Source organism: Populus alba, chromosome 15 (assembly GCF_005239225.2).
Source record: "Populus alba chromosome 15, ASM523922v2, whole genome shotgun sequence".
Classification (NCBI taxonomy): Eukaryota; Viridiplantae; Streptophyta; class Magnoliopsida; order Malpighiales; family Salicaceae; genus Populus; species Populus alba.
Genome location: NC_133298.1, coordinates 1,572,458 through 1,591,647, shown reverse-complemented (window position 1 = coordinate 1,591,647; position 19,190 = coordinate 1,572,458). Strand labels below are relative to the sequence as shown.

General features: G+C 33.4%; 3 protein-coding genes across 4 annotated transcripts; all 3 read right to left on the bottom strand.

The window, feature by feature from the left end:
* Nucleotides 1–111: 111 nt before the first annotated feature.
* On the bottom strand, nucleotides 112–4,290 carry LOC118028258 (glutamate dehydrogenase 2). Its single transcript, XM_035031799.2, has 9 exons — nucleotides 3,809–4,290; nucleotides 3,598–3,711; nucleotides 2,566–2,787; nucleotides 2,386–2,460; nucleotides 2,154–2,270; nucleotides 1,799–2,049; nucleotides 1,363–1,438; nucleotides 1,178–1,264; nucleotides 112–609 (listed from the first exon to the last, which is right to left on the bottom strand). Exons 1-9 carry the CDS (start codon nucleotides 3,914–3,916, stop codon nucleotides 424–426), a joined length of 1,236 nt encoding a protein of 411 aa, XP_034887690.1. The 5' UTR covers nucleotides 3,917–4,290; the 3' UTR covers nucleotides 112–423.
* A 5,128-nt stretch (nucleotides 4,291–9,418) lies between these two features.
* Nucleotides 9,419–12,235, bottom strand: LOC118028262 (mediator of RNA polymerase II transcription subunit 31). Its single transcript, XM_035031801.2, has 7 exons — nucleotides 12,084–12,235; nucleotides 11,934–11,991; nucleotides 11,731–11,828; nucleotides 11,163–11,259; nucleotides 10,898–10,976; nucleotides 10,068–10,351; nucleotides 9,419–9,941 (listed from the first exon to the last, which is right to left on the bottom strand). Exons 2-7 carry the CDS (start codon nucleotides 11,978–11,980, stop codon nucleotides 9,929–9,931), a joined length of 618 nt encoding a protein of 205 aa, XP_034887692.1. The 5' UTR covers nucleotides 11,981–11,991; nucleotides 12,084–12,235; the 3' UTR covers nucleotides 9,419–9,928.
* A 1,837-nt stretch (nucleotides 12,236–14,072) lies between these two features.
* On the bottom strand, nucleotides 14,073–17,723 carry LOC118028263 (polyadenylate-binding protein 1). Of its 2 annotated transcripts, none has more exons than XM_035031803.2 (6): nucleotides 17,441–17,723; nucleotides 17,264–17,366; nucleotides 16,787–16,857; nucleotides 15,996–16,187; nucleotides 15,659–15,783; nucleotides 14,073–14,481 (listed from the first exon to the last, which is right to left on the bottom strand). In XM_035031803.2, the coding sequence occupies exons 1-6, from the start codon at nucleotides 17,582–17,584 to the stop codon at nucleotides 14,439–14,441; spliced, it is 678 nt and encodes a 225-aa protein (XP_034887694.1). In that variant the 5' UTR covers nucleotides 17,585–17,723; the 3' UTR covers nucleotides 14,073–14,438. The 2 variants fall into 2 exon arrangements, with proteins under 2 accessions (XP_034887694.1, XP_034887693.1); XM_035031802.2 differs by having other exon boundaries at nucleotides 14,073–14,484; nucleotides 17,441–17,722.
* Between the last annotated feature and the right edge of the window lie 1,467 nt (nucleotides 17,724–19,190).

Here is a 19,190-nt window from a genome sequence, read left to right as displayed (position 1 = left end):
TGTTGTTTCATGAAATTTGAGCAAACGCATACCAAATATTTAGAGAAATGCATATTAACAGAATATTAACATGTACCATTGAATGGTTTTACAAATAAGGATGGCCACTCATGCAAAATCAAGCCAGTATGATAGCCAGCAAATTTATTTTCTTGAATATCTTAAACTGTTGCACAAAGCCGGTCGAAGATTACAACATATGTTTCAGTCTTAAAATCAAGAGTTGTAATACTGGTAACAACTAATTTTTGTAAATGCTGATGGGAGGGAGGAGCTTCAAGTTGGGAACAAAAAAAGAAAATAATTCCCTCAATGAATACACTTAAAATCCAAATATAAAACTATGAAGACTTTATGAGAGCAAAACAACTTCAGCTGCAAGAAGATACGAGGCAAAAGGAGCTGGAGGCTTGAGGAGAGGACTTATGCTTCCCATCCTCTTAACAGGGTGGCCCTGGCAACTCGGTTTACACCAAGGGTAAAGGCACCCATCCGAAGATTACAATCATGTGTCTGGCACATGACCTTGATGTTATGAAAGGCTCGAGTCATGTAGTTCTGAAGCGTCTTGTTCACTTGCTCTTCATCCCACATAAAACCTTGAATATTCTGCAAAATTAGACAAATTGGAGCATGTTAAACAGATGCTCCATAAAATTAACGATTCTGTTTTAGCATCTTTTGCAATGTCTTAGTAATTTGCGTTTTCAGTTTTCAGTTCAAGAAGGATCCCAGATGATGTCTCCTCAATCCCCTCACAAGTAAACTTACTCGTAACAAGCACAATCCAAAATGCATGCCTAAATGAACTAGAAAGGGCAAAAAACTAGCTTATTCTTCACTAACTAGATGAATAAGATCTTCACAAACTAGATGAATAAGATGAAACCATTGCAGTATTTCATTGCATTGAACAAGCACAAACGTCAGATGCTTGGGAATCAGATTCGTGGTTTCCAAGCCACTAGTGTAAAGTTTCGGGAGGATCTTGGCTTCACTTCCCTGCTGTCTAATTTTGTTTGCTAGTCTGCGGAAGTTTAGATGCTTGGCAGCCAGGTTAGAGGAATTCAGGTCATATGCAGACTCATACAACATAAAGTGTTTTTCATAAATTTTGCGATATCATGTATTCAGTCTCAGCAGAGCAATGCCTTTTCCTTTCGTTTTAATCCATTACCTGAACCCATTCAAAGTAGCTGACAGTGACACCTCCAGAATTTGCATATATGTCAGGAAGCACCACGACTCCTTTCTTTGCTAAAATCTGCAATATTTACATCTCATAAATCAGAATAATAATTTCAATCATAATTTTTCCTTTGATTTTCATGGAAGACAACAGGAGTACAAGTTCAATGCTACCTCATCTGCTTCTGGATCAGTAGGATGGTTTGCTGCTTCTATTATGAACTTGGCCTTCACATCTGCAGCATTTTCCCTTTAAAGGCCAACCATGTTCAGGAAAAGTTAGTTGTTGTTTATCAATATGGTTAAAAGAACAAAATATTAAAAATTTTCTGATACACGGATGGAAAAGGCTCAATAATTTCTAACCAGCAGTTTTCCAACTTAACATCTAACTTACATCACTTCTGATAAAATTATCTCAATGGACATGCATGAGACCAACTCAAGATTTCATGTGTTTTCTAAAGGAAATAAAAATCACAAGGGCAATGATGAAGTTTAAACATAATAAAGAAGCCTTTAGTGACCAAGGATGAGAAAGAAAAAAAAAGCATGCAATACTGTACTAGAAACTGAAAAGCAAGGAACAATTTTCAGGAAGATGCTAAACCTGTTTAGAACTCCACCCAAAGCACATGGGATAAGGACATCACATTCATGTACAAGCAGTTCGTTAGCATCCATGGAGTCTCCACCCTGGAAATTTTTCAAACTACAGGTGGATTCTTTGTGCCTGATCAGTTCTGGAATATCAATTCCATTTGGATTCTTAACTGCACCACTGATGTCACTCACAGCGATAACTTTCCCACCTCTCTCTTGTATGATCTTAGCTGCCCAGGACCCCACATTTCCAAAACCCTAGATGATTCATTGATAAGTTTTTTTTCAACATAACGGTATCAAAAACTGCAGGTATGTAGCCAGCAATTAAAATTGAGATTTATATATTATTTCAAGTTTACCTGAACTGCAAATGTCAAACCTTTGATGGACTTCCCATGTTCAGCAAGTAAAGCTTCAGTAGCAAAAACAACTCCACGACCAGTTGCAGCCTCCCTGCCCAGTGATCCACCAAGATCCTAGCATCACAGGCATGGATTTAATAGAAATAAGGAGAGAGAAGCCATTCTTTTTGGCTATTAAATATTATTGAAAAAGAAAACAAACGTAGACGTGCCAGTCTTTAGCACTTACTATGGGCTTCCCTGTCACAACAGCAGGCGAGTGACCATGGAATTTCGAGTATTCATCCAATATCCATGCCATGGTCTGTTCACATATGTTATACCCATCATTACGATTTGTTGTTAGCAATAAAATTGGATAAATTGAATGCATCAAAAGACTTATGAAAAATCAACTAGTGGAATGTACCTGAGCATTTGTGCCCATGTCTGGTGCTGGAACATCCGTATGGACACCAATAAGATCATGGATCTTCTGAGTGAAGACACGAGTCAGACGTTCTAACTCACTTTTACTCAAATCCCCTGGGTTGCATCCAATCCCTCCTTTTGCTCCACCATATGGAATGTCTGCTACAGCACTCTTCCATGTCATTAGTTGAGCAAGGGCATTTACTTCATCGGGGTCAACCTTTCAAGAACAAAATAAGAAAAAGCATCAGCATCAATTTCTAAGTCAATATCCTTCAAGCAAAATCAATCCAATAATTGTTTAAGATACAACAGAGCAAAGATAACTCAGGTGACATTTGCTCTGGAAAATTTGGCGCAGAAATAAAATAAGAGGAAAGTGTGAATGAATTTTTTAATTTTTTTTCCATGCTAACCTGACCCTAGGAGAAATCTGATTTAGAACATTTATGAGTAGGCAGAAATCCTTTGTCAAGAGGGATGCCAAACACTTCACAAGATATAAAAGCTGTTCTGTCCAGATAATCCTAAGTCCTAACCATATTCTGTTCATGTGGCTCAAACACAGACGTGGCTCAAGCAAAGACAGAACATCCCAAAACAATTCTAGATTATATAACATTTGCAAGCACAAACAACAGCATCAACCCTATTTCTAAAACAACTTATCCATGGAACTGCATTGGTAAAAATATCTGTTTCAAATTCCTTTCAACATAAGGCCCGTAAAGGACCAAGGTAAATCTGTATATACTAAATTGATAAGCTTCTTTATTTCCAAACTTCCAGAGGAAATCAGGGTTCAGATCCCAGCTAAGATTGGTATGAATAATCAATGGTGGCCTTTTTTCTCTTTTCAAGCCATAATAACCTATGTTTCGTCCATACCTTGACAAAGCCCCCTTTGAAAAATCCAAACTTGCCCTTAACTAGACAAATCAGACAGGGCAACTATGGCCTAATAAGACATCAAATCTTCAAGAAACACAAATTAGTACAGAAAGTTAAAAAACGCAATGATCTCACACACCTCGGGATGATATCTAATTCCTCCCTTCATGGGCCCACGAGCATTATCATGTTGCACTCTAAACCCAATATAAGACGCCAAAGTTCCATCGTCCTTGGGAATTGTGCACTCCACCTGATGATAAAAAACCAGAACAAGATATCAAAAAGACAGAACCTTTATCTCCTTCTACCCAAAAAAGTTGTTCTTTTTTTTATTATTATTATTATACCTTGATCTCTCTGAAAGGGATCAAAAGACTCTTCTCAACCTTAGAATCCAAACCAAGAATGCGTGCAGCATGTCTGAAATTACGGTTTGTAGCTGCAAGAGCATTCATGGCTGCTGTCTAAATAATAACAATAATAATAAACCTCAAAAGAAACAAAAAGAACCCAGGTAAGGAAAACTCAAGAAAAAGACTTGTCCTGGAAAAGAAACTCAAGGGAGGTGGTGATTAGTGACTAAACAACAACTAACAAGAATTATGTGATGATTAGTTAGAGAGACTTGTGAATGGCAGGTGGTGTACTTATAAGGGAGTTAAAGGGGAGGCGGAGACTCGGGAGGGAAGTATTGGGCCCCAATGAAAAGTTGAGATAGGATTTGGTAGCTGGATAACCATGGAATTTTTCCTTTTTCATAGGAGAGAGGAGGACGAGGAAGGAGAGTAGTGGCCTGTTTAGAAGTATAGTAGATGACGTTTTTAAAAATATTTTTTCTTCAAAATTTACTGAAAACTACTGTGCAAACTAACCCTAAATTAGCACTAAATGTTGATTAGACTGTCTAGGGCAATGATAATGAAATTACTATGATGTCCTTTCTTCTTGATGGTTGGAGCCAGCCTGTTTCGTTTTGTCATGGTTGAATCTGGAGTTGGAAAAAATGGTTTTTTTTTTTTTTTCAATTTAAAGTATTGTTATTGATGATTATGAAAAAAAAAGATATTATTGTTATTGGTGATTTTTTTTCCCCTATTGTGAGGAAAAAAAGTTTCTTTGTTTTTGCTTTTGAGCATGAGAATGGCATTGGTTGTGATTTAACTCGGGTTTTTAAATGTGTTGCACTGGATCATTAACACCTCTGTTTTAGATGAAACATAGGCCAACCTACATCTCATGTCAGTTGCGTTAAGGGTAAACCCATTGAGTCAATATTTACATGTCAGTTGCGTTAACGTGTTAAGGTTCAGATTTTAAAATAGTTTATCTAGTGATTTATTTATTTTTATGATTCAATTTATTTTTTCAAATTATTTTTCATCTAAAAAAAAAACACCCTAATCCGTGTAAATATAATCCAATTGCAATATTTTATCCAAGCCCCACATGTTATCTTCACTAAATAATGTTTAGTAGTACATGATAATCTTAAAAAGAATCCAAGAAGGCAATCAAGACAGAAAAAAACAGCGACCAGGCTAGCAAGACAGTCCAAGTTTTGCCCTGAAACGTCAAAAAAAAAAAATATTCAGGAAACAGATTTCCATTTCCACGTGGAGAATCTTTTTTTTTTTTTTTACGGCTTCCACGTTTTGTGCAGAAATATGGAGTGTTGACTAAGCTTACTGCCACGCATGGACGTTCATCCATGACCCTTCAATTAAAACACCGCCGCCCCTTGTTCCAATGTTTCTCACGATGCATTGCAACGTGTCTGATTTTTCTTGGTCATTATTATATAAATTTAGTTTATGCAGAGAAAATTATTTAGTTATCTAGTCGTATTGTAATAATTAAATACCATAGTAATGAAATTGAGTTATCAACTGCACTAATTAATTGTAATAATAATATTTTTTTATTTTTTAAAATTTATTTTTAATATTAATACATCAATAAAAATTATAAAAAAATTAATTTAAAATAAAATTATAAAATATTTTAAAATATAAAAACAAACATATCTTCGGGAAAGAGGCGTCTTTTTTTCTCCGCGTAAGTGATGACGTGGTTAGATGATGTTCAAAAAAGGAAGGAGCTTTATTTTAACACTTTTTACAGGGTGTATGGGGTGGACATGAGTTGGCAGGTCTGCTACTTGCCACGTCACACAAGACAGTCTTATCTTTAAACTAAGATATGGATTCTTAAGCTCGCGGTAAAACCTGATTTTTAAATTATTTTTTATTGTGTGTTTTTTAATATTTTTATTTTGACATGTTTTAATTAAAAAATTATTTTTATTTACAAAACACAAATTTAATTAAATCTCGAGAGTTCCCTCATGCTGGGTTCCCTCTCGTAATTGACTCTTTTGTTAGAATTGAGTAAAAAATTAGTAGCGGCATCACTATTTTTTTTTTTTCTTTTGGCCGTTTTATATCTAACAATCTTAGATCTAATATTCAAATTACTTGATTTTGTGTTTTTTGATTTGATTTATAATTTATGAAGTTTTTTCTTCTCATTTATAGATATTTTTGTTGTTTGTTTGGTGCTTATATAAGTTTGTAATGCTATAAACAATATTTTTCAAGATTTTTCTGATTTAGCATCCAAATCTATTAAACACTAATAAGTCACATGAAACATATTTTTTTAAGGTAAGTGATTATTAAAAATAAAACTAAATATAAACTTGAGTTAATTAAATTTGTGATTTGGGGTATGCACCTCCATGGATTTGATAAAAAAAAAAATTGAAATTACTTTTTATTGGTTAATTTGACTAGGGGTGATCATTTTCGGTTCGGTTCAGTTTTATCTAAAAAAGTAACCAAATAAAAATTTGAAAAACTGAAAAATTTGAACCGGAACCGAAACCGGTTCAAATGAAACAATCTTCTCTATAGCTTCTCCAGCTTCCCTCTCGTTCTTCCCTACAAACCCCACAATTTCGAAAGCCCAATTACTCAACAAACAACAAATCCGTCATCATAAGCTTCATGAAAACTATCATGGGACTGCAGACTACAAAGTTCTGGTAAGACAGCAAGAATTACAAACACATGATGTACAAGAGCAAAAAATTACAAACTCATGATGTACAAAGTTTTAATCTTTCTTCTAAGCCTTACAAGAATTACAACAGAAGTTGCGTCAACCTTAAAAAACTGAGAGGAAACAAACACTGAAGCCTTGAAGAGGAAGATGAAATTTGAAGCATACACTAAACCAGTCCCTGGGTTGTTAGATTTGAAGATGAAGATTGAAGCCTTGTTGAAGTTTTGTTAGATGATTAGAAGTCTAGATATGGCCATGAAGTTTTGTAAAGTGATGGACGAAAGTGTGGGAGATTGAGATTTGAGATTTGAGAGTTGTGGCTTGTGGGGCTGGGGTGGGGCGGCTGCTGGATGCAGAAGGAGGGGGGAGTGTTAGGGTTAAAAATTTAGAAAAGGTATTTATAGTATTTTTTTTAATTGAACCGGTTCGGTTCGGTTCGGTTTTTTCGGTTTCGGGTTTATCAAACCGAAACCGAACCGAACCGGTCGGTTTTTTAAAAATTCTAATCGGTTTAATCGGTTTTTTTTTCGGTTATTTTTTTTCCAGTTTTCTCGGTTTAATCGGGTTTTTGGTTTTTTTGCTCACCCCTAAATTTAACAGCAAAAATATACATTTGAAAATTAAATAATAACCAAATATCATCATGTTTATTCTATGAATGTGATAAACCATGAAAATCAAACTAAAACAAATCACAAAAACCCTTTAAAAAATTACCAAAAATTAATGGATGAATTTAGAAAAAAAAATCCATAAAAACTAACCTATTAAATGATAAAGGTTTTTTTCTTAAAAAAAATCCAAACATGCGAGTCTTTATGATAGCTTTTCGTGCCGAAAATCATGCCAATAATGTTTTTTCATTTTTTAAAAATCATTTTTAATATCAGCACATCAAAACGATCCAGAAAGTACAAACCAAACTCAATTTTAACAAAAAAATAAATAAATTAAATTTTTCCAAAAAACTGTTTGGACCGCAGTGCCAAATAGCTTCTATGGCTCAACAGGTAAGCACACTTGGGCATCATTTTTTCTTTATTTAATTGAATGGCATGTCATTCATTTAATTTTTTATATATAAATAAATGACATGTGATCTATAATCTAGAAATGAACCACCACGAAAGTGGTCATAAAACTAAAGGAGATGATTTTTTTACTTTAAAAACAATTTTTTAAAAAATCATTTTTTACTTTAAAAACACTTCAAAACACCTAAAATAACTAAAAAAAACCTATTTACGACTTCAAATAACCTGAAAAATAGGTTAAAAATCAAGAATCAATTTCTATTTTAAAAAAAAAAAACTCTTGAGCCAAGATCCACTCTCTCGGGCAAGGTGAATGCAAAAAAATTCTCAATGAAAACTCTTTTCATTGAATTAAATGTTGCTAACACCAATGCCAACTTTTTTTGTTGTTGTAATTAATATCAACAATTATTTTTCTCTTTTTTTTGTTGAAAACCATTGACGAGATCTCTATCTCATCTCTCAAATTTAAGAGCTGAAACATAAAAAAAAAAAAAAAAAAACACAAAGTTTTGAACAAAAATAATGAAGTTTCTAATACATATATAACCATTACATAATAAATTAAGAGTAATTATGCAGGAACCTAGTTGCAAAAAAAAAAAAAATCATTATGAGAACTAAACTGTAGTTTAAAAAAAGACACAAGAACCAATTTATAAATAAAAAATTGATATATCATATCGAGTATTTCTTAAATATCTATGCACGCAAACCATGGGGGCAACAAGCACCCATAAATGAAGGCATTCCAAGAGTTTGCCAAGTTTCTACGCCATTAGCCATTAGGTGCCTGTCTAGTCACCTTAGAGCCGCTTTGCCCCATGAAAGCTAACAAGACTGGCCCCTGTCATTGTGCATATTGCATTTTTTTTATAAAAAAAGTCTAAATTTGGAAAAATAATATCTAATAAAGTCTTCTTCTTTACAATGATTCATTGAATCTGAAACCATACGTTTCCAGAGCCAGCCATCTTCCTCTCGGAACTGTCGCCATCTCCAGTGCTATCAAATTCAAAATAGAAATCTCTTCACTCGAGCGAACAAAAGGATAGAAAAGGAATAACGCGTGGGAAAGTTAGAAGCTATATTTCTTTCAATGATTTTGCTTCCTTCTTCTTGACTGTGGGTTTCTGGAAAATGACAGATTGCTACGGCATTACTCTTTGAAGGTTTCTCTTCTTGTTTGTATTCTGTAGATGATGCTCAAGGAATTACTTCCCTACAAGGAGGGAAGCCCCATGACTGGTTGGTACATTGATTGTTTTCTAATTTTTAGTAGATGCTGATTTTTTGTTTTATCGTAATATTTTCTCATAAGATAATTTACATTCTTATTATAAATGTGGTTTAGATTTTCCATATATTTACAAATCAATAAATATCATCTATGAAGAAGTTTTCAAATACTATTATTAAGGTTTTATTTGTTTTTATTTTAAACGTTTTAAAAATATTTTTAAAAAATTTATTTATTTTTATTTGTTTTAAATTAATATTTTTAAATTATTTTAATACGTTGATATAAAAATAATTTTAAAAAAAAAAAATATTATTTTAATATTTTTTAAATAAAAAACACTTTAAAATACAACTGTAACCACTCTCAAATAAGTTAAAGCTGATTGCCTCAATAGCAATACCTTGTTTGGATTGAGTTTTGATTAAAAAAATATAATAATAATAATTTAAAAATTACTTAAAAAAATATAAATTCAAAACAATATTTAAATTTAAAGTATTAAAATAATATTATTTTAATTAATTTAAACCAATTTATATTAACTCGAGAAATCCATAACTAGAACATGGATCGGGTTTCATTACCGTCGTCCCAACTGTTTTGACTTGAGAAACGTGTAAAGACGCAAGTCGATATTCAAATAACTAAAGTCTCTAACATGCTTACAAACAGAATTCATTGTCTGACACTAAACTCTTAAGATTTTGCTTCCTGGCAAGTTAAATCATATAATACAGATTCTATCCAAAGAATACATCAGTACAATGCTCACTACCGGGAGGAAAAAAAAAACAAAAAAGACGCTATTTTGCTTTTCATTCCGACCCATCTAAGAATTCAGGAGCTGATTAGTCCACATAGGCTTCGTCAACTTCATACAATGTGCTACTATTTCAGCAAATTCTCGGACAATGATGTTGATTATTCTATCATCTTTTTGTTTACCAGTACGGTAGCACCAATAATTCATGAAATACTTAGCCAATAACCAAAAAGAAGCAAAATGAATAGAAAACCCCATCGAATCTTTGACACTTTTCAGCATTATAGACCCAGTAGATGATTTTGTATAGCTACCTTGGCAGATATATTGGTCCCACTACTTTAAACATAGATAGCAGTTCAAATTAAACTTCTTTCCTGCAACAACCAAATGAAACATGCATCAGAATGCTGGAAACCATGATATTTGTGAAAGAAATGAGAGGATGCGTCTAATTAATATGTTTTCCACTGCTAACTCAGAAAAAAAGTTAAGTTACATACTTCCTCTTTCTTCGCTCGCTTCCACTGCTCCTGATATCACTTTTTCCAAAAGCAGAACCAGGAGGCATGCCATATGGCATGGGAGAAGGGACTGCACCAGAAGCAGCCAGCATACCAAGAGTTGCCGCAGGCACAGGTGGCACAGGTTGAACAGGAAGTGGAGGTGGAGGAGCTGGAGCAGCGGGTGCAGCGGCGGGTTCAGGGAGGGGTCTGGGTAAAATATGCTTCAACCGATTGTTTCTGTAGTTCTTCCAGAAAAAGAATTGCTGCCTATGTGCTAACTCCTAGAAGATCCAAGTATCAACAACAAGTGAGCTGAGAATTATCCTTGAACAAAAAACTCAATTTTATGCAGATGTTATGCTAATATATACAGATTTCTTCCGACTACAAAGATTCTAAGAATTTATTGTTAAAACCAATCACTTTTAACCGGTATTCCATAAAAGGCCTCTTGGAGTACATAGAATATCTGTGCTAGTTCATCACTAACTCAACAAAAAATACAGACTATTTGAAGGTCAACCAAATGTCAGTCACATCGCAGGATGCTACCAACATGCATGCAAATATAAAGCATCAAGAAAGATATTTGTGTCATGAAAAGCCATCTTGCATTTATATTATGAGTATATATAACTAGGAGAAATGCAAATCTCAGAGAGGCCCTAATCATTAGAAAAGATTTAAATAAAAACAAGATACATGTGAATTGACAAGATCATGCATTCAGTTGATCTCAAATATCTATTTACCACATGGAACCAATGTCAAGATTGAAAAAAATCAGAATGGCAAGAAAGAGGGTGATCAGAAAGCCAAAATCAAACCTTGTTGCCGGGATGTGCCATTGCATTGCGGAAGTTTGCATTTTGGAGAAGTTCAAGAAAATATAGGCAATGAGGATACCTGAAACCATTCTAGTTGGTGAGTACGTTGATCAAAAGGCAAGCCAAGCATGCTAGAAAGCGAAAGCAAAATATTTCATTGCAGTTCATCAAAAGACTTGTCATTCACTTTATCTCAAATTTGAAGTTCGTTGAACTGAACAGAGCCTGGAGCAATATCAGTTATACTTTTAAGAGATTAGCTTACATTATAAATTTCATGTACTCTGGTCGTTGCCAGTACAGTAGGTACTTCAAATAGCCAATAAATGCTTCATCTTCAAAATAGCGATTCTGAGCCAAATCTACATATTTTGGAAAACCCAACATCAGGGGAAAATTTACAATAAGCAAAAACACTAGTAAACACCAGAGTCTCCTTGCATTAAAAGACAAAGATGTAGGCAAGAAGGGGCACCCACGCACACACAAAACTAACACTCTCCTTCTCCACTAATCACTATTTTAAATAAAACGAAACATGAACAAGACAGGATCAATGCATGATCCACCAATAAATTCAATCGAGGTCGAGTTTATTCCTAACCAGCATTAAAGCGAGCAAATAACACGAGGCTAAACTTGGGCACAATTGAATCCGAATCCATCTAATAGGTTCTAAACGCAACACGAGCATAAAATTTCTAAAGAGAGACCTCACGAATTCCCCCACTTTGGATACAAAATATGCAAACTTTCAAGAACCCAACAAAAAATAGAACACCAACAGCAACTGGAAAAACAAAAAAGAATAAATAAATAAATAATGAACTTACAATGGATGTAAGTGGGGTTAGCAAGACATTGAACAAACTCCAATTCCAACAAAAACCGTTGTCTCCCATCATCTGGGTCTTTATATATCTTCTTCGGCCTGGAAATTATTTCAAACCCACAAAAGATTAGAAGAAACTAAATAAACCCGAGTTAAAAAAAAGAAAACAACAATAAAACTTTGAGTGAGATATGGAGTACTTACGAGGATGGAGTTTCGGGGTTATTTTCGGCTTCTTTAAAAGAAGCCATTGAAGTTTTTGCTAAAAAGAAAAGTATTTGGACAAGTAAGCATGCAAGACAAAGTTTAAAGTTTTAGAAATTGAAGGAGGTACGAGGAAAGCTACAAAATTACCTGAATTCGAGATCACTTGACAGTTTAGGCCTTGGATTTCAAGGGAATTGAGAGGGAGAGGGAGAGGGAGAGGGCGTCAAAGGAGCTAACAGGCAAGTGGGGTTTCATGAGCGCTAGAGGAGCTGGGCTAGAGCATGTGCATCAACCCAAGGACGTTGGGTTGAGTTTCTGGGAAGGTTAAGAGTTTGGTCCAAATCCAAATTCCATGATTCTAAGCTCGCCCGATCCAATTAAGCTGGAGAGAATACAAAGTGTATATAGGCTTTGCCGCCGGGTTCATCCGCATAAATTATGCTAATCCATCGTAAAATAATTGTGATATCCACGATTTTGAAAGTGCAGAGTGGTATTATTTTATTTTATTTTCTGAAAATATTGTTTTGAATTAGCTTGAATATTAATCAAGATTCAATTTTTTTCTTTAAACAATTGTGAGAATATATCTTCAACATCAACCCAATATCTCCTTAACTACCATTATTTAAATGAACATGTTTCCTTAGTTCTTATCAGGTCTATGAAGTCAAGAAAGTGTAGACTGCTAATAAGCCGGAATTATCCAATAATATTTTGCAGTCTTTATAGACACATGAAAAATACAATTAATTTTACAATTCTTTAAAGCAGACAATTAATAAAAACTAAATTATGATAGGTTCTTCCTTTGAAAAATACATTGCAATCCCTCTTATGTTTCACTATGAATTCACTCAGTGATTTTTTTTTTCATTTTAGTCATAATTTTTCTTAATAATTTTATCTTTTTATGGTAAAATTAAAAGCTAGTTGCTTCCAATTGATGAAAGGTAAGATTAAAGGTAATACTGAAGAAACTAGGAGATTTTTTCAAAATTAGTGTTAATCTTCATTCTTTTTCTTTCTAATTGATAGATTTTTAAGTCCTTATAGTTTTCCAACATTTAAATGTGATCAAGAAGTTTATTTTTTTTAAAATTGTTTTTTAGTTCTTGGTTTGAAAAATAAAAGAGATGAAGAGTTATTAGATTCCAGTGGTAGAAAAAAAATCCCGGTTAACACTAATTTCAACCATCTAAATGATCAATTTTGATATCAATGAGTTTTATTAAACTAGAAAAGTTTCATCAATGTGTTTTTTTCATTTTAGATTTGCACGAGAAAGTAAATTTGATATTAGAAAATTTTTAGGTTACATGTTGATTATTTGGTTTTTAGCCTAATTTTTGAGTTATTTGAAACTGACTCAATTAGATCTTTAGGGTGATTTAGGATAAGATTCAATGGATTTGTTTGTGTATAAAACACCCATGACTTGACTTGATTTTCTGACGACTCTCTTGATTTCTAAATATGGTTTCTAAATATGGGTTGCAAATAACGCGTCATTTACCAAGTTTACTTACAAAAACAAATAATAAATTGAAGGCAAGCCTAGGGTAGAAGGTCACATGACGAGGCTCTTTTTTTTTTGTCGAGGATCAAGTGCGCTGGGCTTAGGCCGGTAAGATAACGCTCTTGGTTGTAAGGATCCTAGAAGAAAAAGGAACAGTCTGACTCAGCGGAACAGGCAATCATTCCCAATGGTTTACGGAGCAGTCTTGTTTGAATGGATCAGCAACTCTTGCACCATAATCCCCACCGCAACTTTAAATTAATGAATTTGAATCTCATAGATCAATACTAATGCAGCATATTCAATTGGTTGAAGCTCGGCAAGATCACAGACTACATTCTGGATCAGAAGAAGCATCTTGTCAGCGGATTAGAAAACAATAATCTTCACAAGCTTATAAATCACCAGACTACATGGCAATTTCCCAATTCCCATGCAACAGTCTGATTCCCACACCATTAAGTTATACAGTTAATGTAATAAATTTCTATATGAAAAGGGCAGGGAGTAAGAGAACAAAAATTGGATGCCCAAAACATCAGGCACAATGCATGCCTCACATGGTAAATTGCCCTGATCATTAATGTGAAAACTGGGGAAAACGTGGCATCTATAAATTGAAAAACAAACGACTTGAGTTATAAAGTGTAAAAGCATAAATGTCAGTTATGAATCCTCCAGTGTTTCAACTCAACCTCACCGGGAAACTCAAACCGTAGATGGAGTCACAAGTACATGAAAATCATTTCCATAACATTTTGCGCGGTTAGCACCCTTTGTCCATCAAAGGCAAGTAAACGTAGGATTCAGTGAACATGAATCCAGAACTCTTGCAAGCTATTGATTGAGAAAATTCTGGCCAGCCTTTGCCATGCAAATGATGATACACTAGTCTTTCTGTTCCTCAAGTAACCACAATACTGATATGGTCGTCACCAACTGTCTTCACACTACTTGACCACTACTAACAGAATACATGTTCCCTAGTATGGCCTGTACCGCATAGGTCTCCTGAACCTTGGAACTCTTCTGCACACAAGATTATTAAGGTTAGTACTTCCAACAAAACAAATGATCACATTTCCCCTATTGATGCAGCTGGTCATAATTAATAAATGAATTGCTGGAAATATGGAAAACTAATATAATGCTACAGAAGGTAATCTATAGCACAAAATGCACCAAATGAAACCACAAACATGGTGGAAAGCAAACAATATTATAACAAAAGATCCTCTGTTGAAAAGCAAGCCATGGTTTGAATGGCACAGGTTTTCCTGACTTGGTCTCCTTCTTATGCAACAACAACAACCAGGCCTCAATCCCTAATTAGTTGGGGTTGGCTATATTCCACGTGATCCTTAACTTGATCTTCTATGAAGAAATTAAATTTTCTTTTGAGGCAGAGGAGGCCACTTTCAAAGGTTGCCAGACAGATGGCATCCACCACTTTTAATATTGGACATTACAACCATGTCTAGGTGGGAAACTGTAGAGTTTCTACCTAATCCAACCATTAGTGTAAAGGACTCCTGCTAACTAGTGAACAGCTGTAGTGGCCAACCTAGCAGCTAGACTTCTCATCTCTCAATGCTTGTAAAGAGGTCACATTTAAGCAGCCAACCATCTCAAATGTATGAAGAGAAAAAATTGCTACGATAAATTTTTTTTTGTAAAAGAGAACTATGGTATATATCACAAAGTGAACTAATAAATATTTCTAATCTTCAATCGAAGGACACATGATTTAGCATCTGCTTAAGGTGAGCAAGGATATGTTATACTAAACAACCTAATTGTATTAATTAACTACTTCATAGGTCCAATAACACAATTTGTAACTTCATAACAATTAACAGTAATATCTGCTGCCTGAAAAAATCCAAAACTAATACCTCTGCAAGGAAGATGACAGAATGAAAAAGTGGACTGAGCAGCACATAACTTGTTAGAGAAGGTATGAAGAAAAGGACACTGTTTAAAACCTTCTACCCTTTTATTGGATTAAATACATCTTAATTCTCATAATGCTGTACTGCTAGAAAATAATCAAATATTTAATTCTGAGAAGAAAAGGTAAAATGAAAGGTTTCAAGAAAAAAAAAGTATATCAACTAGTTCAAATATCAAAGAATTATCAGGTGGAAGAACAGTCAAGACATGAAATATGATTATAAAGACAAAAAATATTTTAGATGCTTACCCATAACCATATGCAGGATAGAAAGCAGCAGGCATGAATGCCCTCTGGGATCTGAACCCATAAGGGCTTGGGCGCCTTCCTCGATATTGCTTCATTCCAGGAACATTAGTTCGCTTGGCGGAGACCTAAGCGAGAATCGTATCAGCAATTACAATCATATTGGAAACTTGGGAGCTAGTAATTACTGATTATAACAAGGAGTGAAACACACTCCATATGAATCAGTTAAGTAGCAATCCTTTATAGTGGAGGTCATAAAATTCAAACTTTCTTTAGGGAGAACTTTATCAGTATAGGTGTAAAGAAGGGTAAAAAAATAATAAAGTAAAACATAAACCTTTAACTGGCGGCCATGAAGTTCAGATTCATTTAATAAGACAGCATTCTGAACAGCATCAACCTCTATAAACTCAACATAAGCAAACCCCTTTGGTTGACCAAACTTGTCAGTCAAAATTGTCACTCTGTTCACAGTTCCACAGGATTGAAAATGCTGCTGCACTTCTTCAGGGGTACAAGAATAATCCACCTGATGTTAAGAACACAAGTAAACAGCAACGATGTTCTCTGTCAGACAAGGTTCTTTAAATTTTTACTACTTGAAACATGGAATACGCAAAAGAATGCAACTTTCCACTACAAAACAATACAAACCTATTTAATGAGAAACAGACAAAAGAAATCAAACGCAATTAATAAGAATTTGAATTCACGAACCAGGATCCATGACACTAGACCAATATCTAGAAGGTGTGAAGGAGAATCAAAGGTGCATGAATGAGAGAAAAGATAAAACAAAACATGAAGTACAATTCACTGATCAACTAAACTTGTATGTTGAATGGCATCAAGTACCCAAGTTTTGAATCTACATTGTATTCTCCCATCAAAACTTCTTAATACATCAAATCCTCACTTGAATGCTTTATATGAAATACAGTTAAACCCCATCTATTTATCATCACAAGAAAGTAAGGAAAAAGACTGAGTTTGACACTGCAAAATATATAAACACCAACAGAGAGAGAAACAGAGACAGGGAAAAAATTGGACATGTCATACATGTACACAGTCATGTAAAACATATAAATATGGCAAAATAAAGAGAAAAGGATAGTAAACCCTCACATTACCAACATAAATGGATCGTGAATCCACCTCCTCCTTTTCAGCTTGAGTCGCAGAAGCACCTGGAGAATCTTCACACATATCCAACAGAACAAGAGAGCACATGAGTTTTTAACAATAAAACTAAAATTTGGCACCAAGCAACATAATACAAAGTATACAAAACTTTACTCTTTATTTCATTACAAATCACAGTACACACAATCATCCACACATAAAAACATCCCCAAGCGACCTCAACTAGTCTCCAAATCAAACTAACAAAAGAATCCCCAACACCCGACTAAAGGTGGAAAAATCACAACCACGATGCAAAAAACACTTCAACAAATTAATACAAAGAACAAAAATCGACCAAAACTACAAAATTAATTTTCATTCAGCAACCAATAAAAAAAATACCATAAATTTTCAGCAACCCGATTACCTCAACTACATCTCAATCAAATAATTCAAACAAAAAACATAGAGATATACCTTGAACAGCTCCCATTTCTTTCTCAACCTTAGCCTGCATTTCGCGTAGTGCACCAGCTTCTTCTTCGATCTCTTTCAACCTTCTCTTCATATCCTCTAAATCCTATCCAAGCCAGAAAAAAACTTTCAAAATAGAGTAAAATGTCAGAGAGATATTATTATCAATATCGAACTCACCTTAGAGTTAGGGTCTTGGTACTCGTCTTCTTCAGCTCTAGACGACATGTCAGCATCGGCATCCATCTCTCCTTCATCGGGGATTTCTCCACCGTACACCTCGTGCTCGTGCTCATCCTCTTCGTGATCGTGAAGCTGATCCATTGATATTTTTTTTATTATTAGGGTTTTATGGAAAGAATTTATTAGGGTTTTATTAGGGTTTCAATTTGGGGGAAAAGAATTAGGGATTTGAGAGGCTGGGGTCTGCGTGTGAGAGATGGATGTAGTGACGTGCTTGATATTTTTCTCTGGTTAAGGGAGACAGGTTAATTTGTAATTCTGTGAATTTAAAATGGGTGTTTTTGGACTTTAAGAAGATCCAATAATGAGGTCCAGCTACAATTGGGACAATTAAATTGCAAGCGCCCAACGGAGATAATTTTTGAAAATAAATTTCTCATAAAAAAGAGGGGAAATGAAATTTGTTTATTTGAACATATTTTAATGGATAAGTTTCAATTAAGTGTTTCAATTATAATTTATATGATTGATTTCTAAGCTTGATATATTATTAATGAGACAAGTGGTTTATAATTGATAAATTAATATTTTTTTATATTAAAGTTACATTTGTTTTACATTAAATATATTTTCTTTTTTTTAGTTTCTTATATTTCTCTCACTTCGAGTTTTTAAAATTAATTTTCGTTAACTACATGTAGAGGTAAATACTGATCTCAACTTTTAAATTTAAAAAATTAAAAAAAATGAGTACACATTCAAATTTCTTGAATGTTAAAAAAAAACATATTTTAAATATAAAAAAATAACTTGTATTTTTATCTTTAAATATTTCACAATAAAGTATTTTACAAAACTATTTTCCCATTAAATTATATTATTGTCTTTTTAAAAACACCAATTAAAATAATTTTTATTAACATTGCTAAACTTCGGGGTATTTGGGAGCGCAATACAATCAATTTTTTTTAATTGTGAAATAAACAATCACAAACTTTTTATGCCAGCAACGAGAATTTGATGAAATTTTGTTTAAATCTTGCCACAACGTAAATGATCTGTTGGTGTTTTTCATGCGAACAAAATAAGATGCTTTTTTTTTTGCTGCAATTTCCCTCATAGATGCCGCTCGAGTCGTACAACATGCATGAACAAAAATGAAATTAAGTAATTGATTCTAAATTATTGAGTTCCAATTCAATGGTAATGTAATTATTTAAAGAAAAAATTACATCTTATACTTTAGTTGTTTTATATTTATTCTCCATGTTTTTAAAGATTACAATTGATATAATAAATTTTGTTGTGTGGGTAAGAGTTTATATTTTAAATCATTTTTATAGAATGGTTTACTTTATACTCACCAATAATATACAGTGTAGTTTTCAAAAACATAAAAAATAAATATTAAAACGATTTACTTAAAAGATTATCATGTAATTTTTTCTTTACTTTAAATCTAAAAGGATACTTTGCGACATAGGTGTGTTTGGAATTGCATTTTAAAAGTATTTAAAAAAAATTAAAATTTCTTTGTTTTATTTTTTTTTTTTAAATTAATATTTTTTTAATATTTTCAGATTTTTAAAAAAAATTTAAAAATATTAAAGGCATTTGAGGTAAGTTATGAATATATGCTCAACATTATTTTAAATATGTAGTGTTTGACACTGCAGTTAAAAAATATTTTTGAAAATTTTAATTTTTTATTTTAAATTAATATATTTTTAATATTTTTAGATCATTT

What these genes read in the sequence shown, in the direction of transcription:
- LOC118028258 (XM_035031799.2), bottom strand. Translation starts at nt 3,916, where the DNA reads ATGAATGCTCTTGCAGCTACAAACCGTAATTTCAGACATGCTGCACGC. An exon ending in ACATGGGCACAAATGCTCAG is followed by an intron (nt 2,461 to 2,565) that starts GTACATTCCACT and finishes ATATGTGAACAG; the next exon opens with ACCATGGCATGGATATTGGA. An exon ending in GTTTGACATTTGCAGTTCAG is followed by an intron (nt 2,050 to 2,153) that starts GTAAACTTGAAA and finishes TGAATCATCTAG; the next exon opens with GGTTTTGGAAATGTGGGGTC.
- LOC118028262 (XM_035031801.2), bottom strand. Translation starts at nt 11,980, where the DNA reads ATGGCTTCTTTTAAAGAAGCCGAAAATAACCCCGAAACTCCATCCTC. An exon ending in AACCCCGAAACTCCATCCTC is followed by an intron (nt 11,829 to 11,933) that starts GTAAGTACTCCA and finishes AATAATTTCCAG; the next exon opens with GCCGAAGAAGATATATAAAG. An exon ending in TGGCACATCCCGGCAACAAG is followed by an intron (nt 10,352 to 10,897) that starts GTTTGATTTTGG and finishes TGGATCTTCTAG; the next exon opens with GAGTTAGCACATAGGCAGCA.
- LOC118028263 (XM_035031802.2), bottom strand. Translation starts at nt 17,584, where the DNA reads ATGGATCAGCTTCACGATCACGAAGAGGATGAGCACGAGCACGAGGTG. An exon ending in AGAAATGGGAGCTGTTCAAG is followed by an intron (nt 16,858 to 17,263) that starts GTATATCTCTAT and finishes ATATGTGTGAAG; the next exon opens with ATTCTCCAGGTGCTTCTGCG. An exon ending in TATCCTGCATATGGTTATGG is followed by an intron (nt 14,485 to 15,658) that starts GTAAGCATCTAA and finishes TCTTGTGTGCAG; the next exon opens with AAGAGTTCCAAGGTTCAGGA.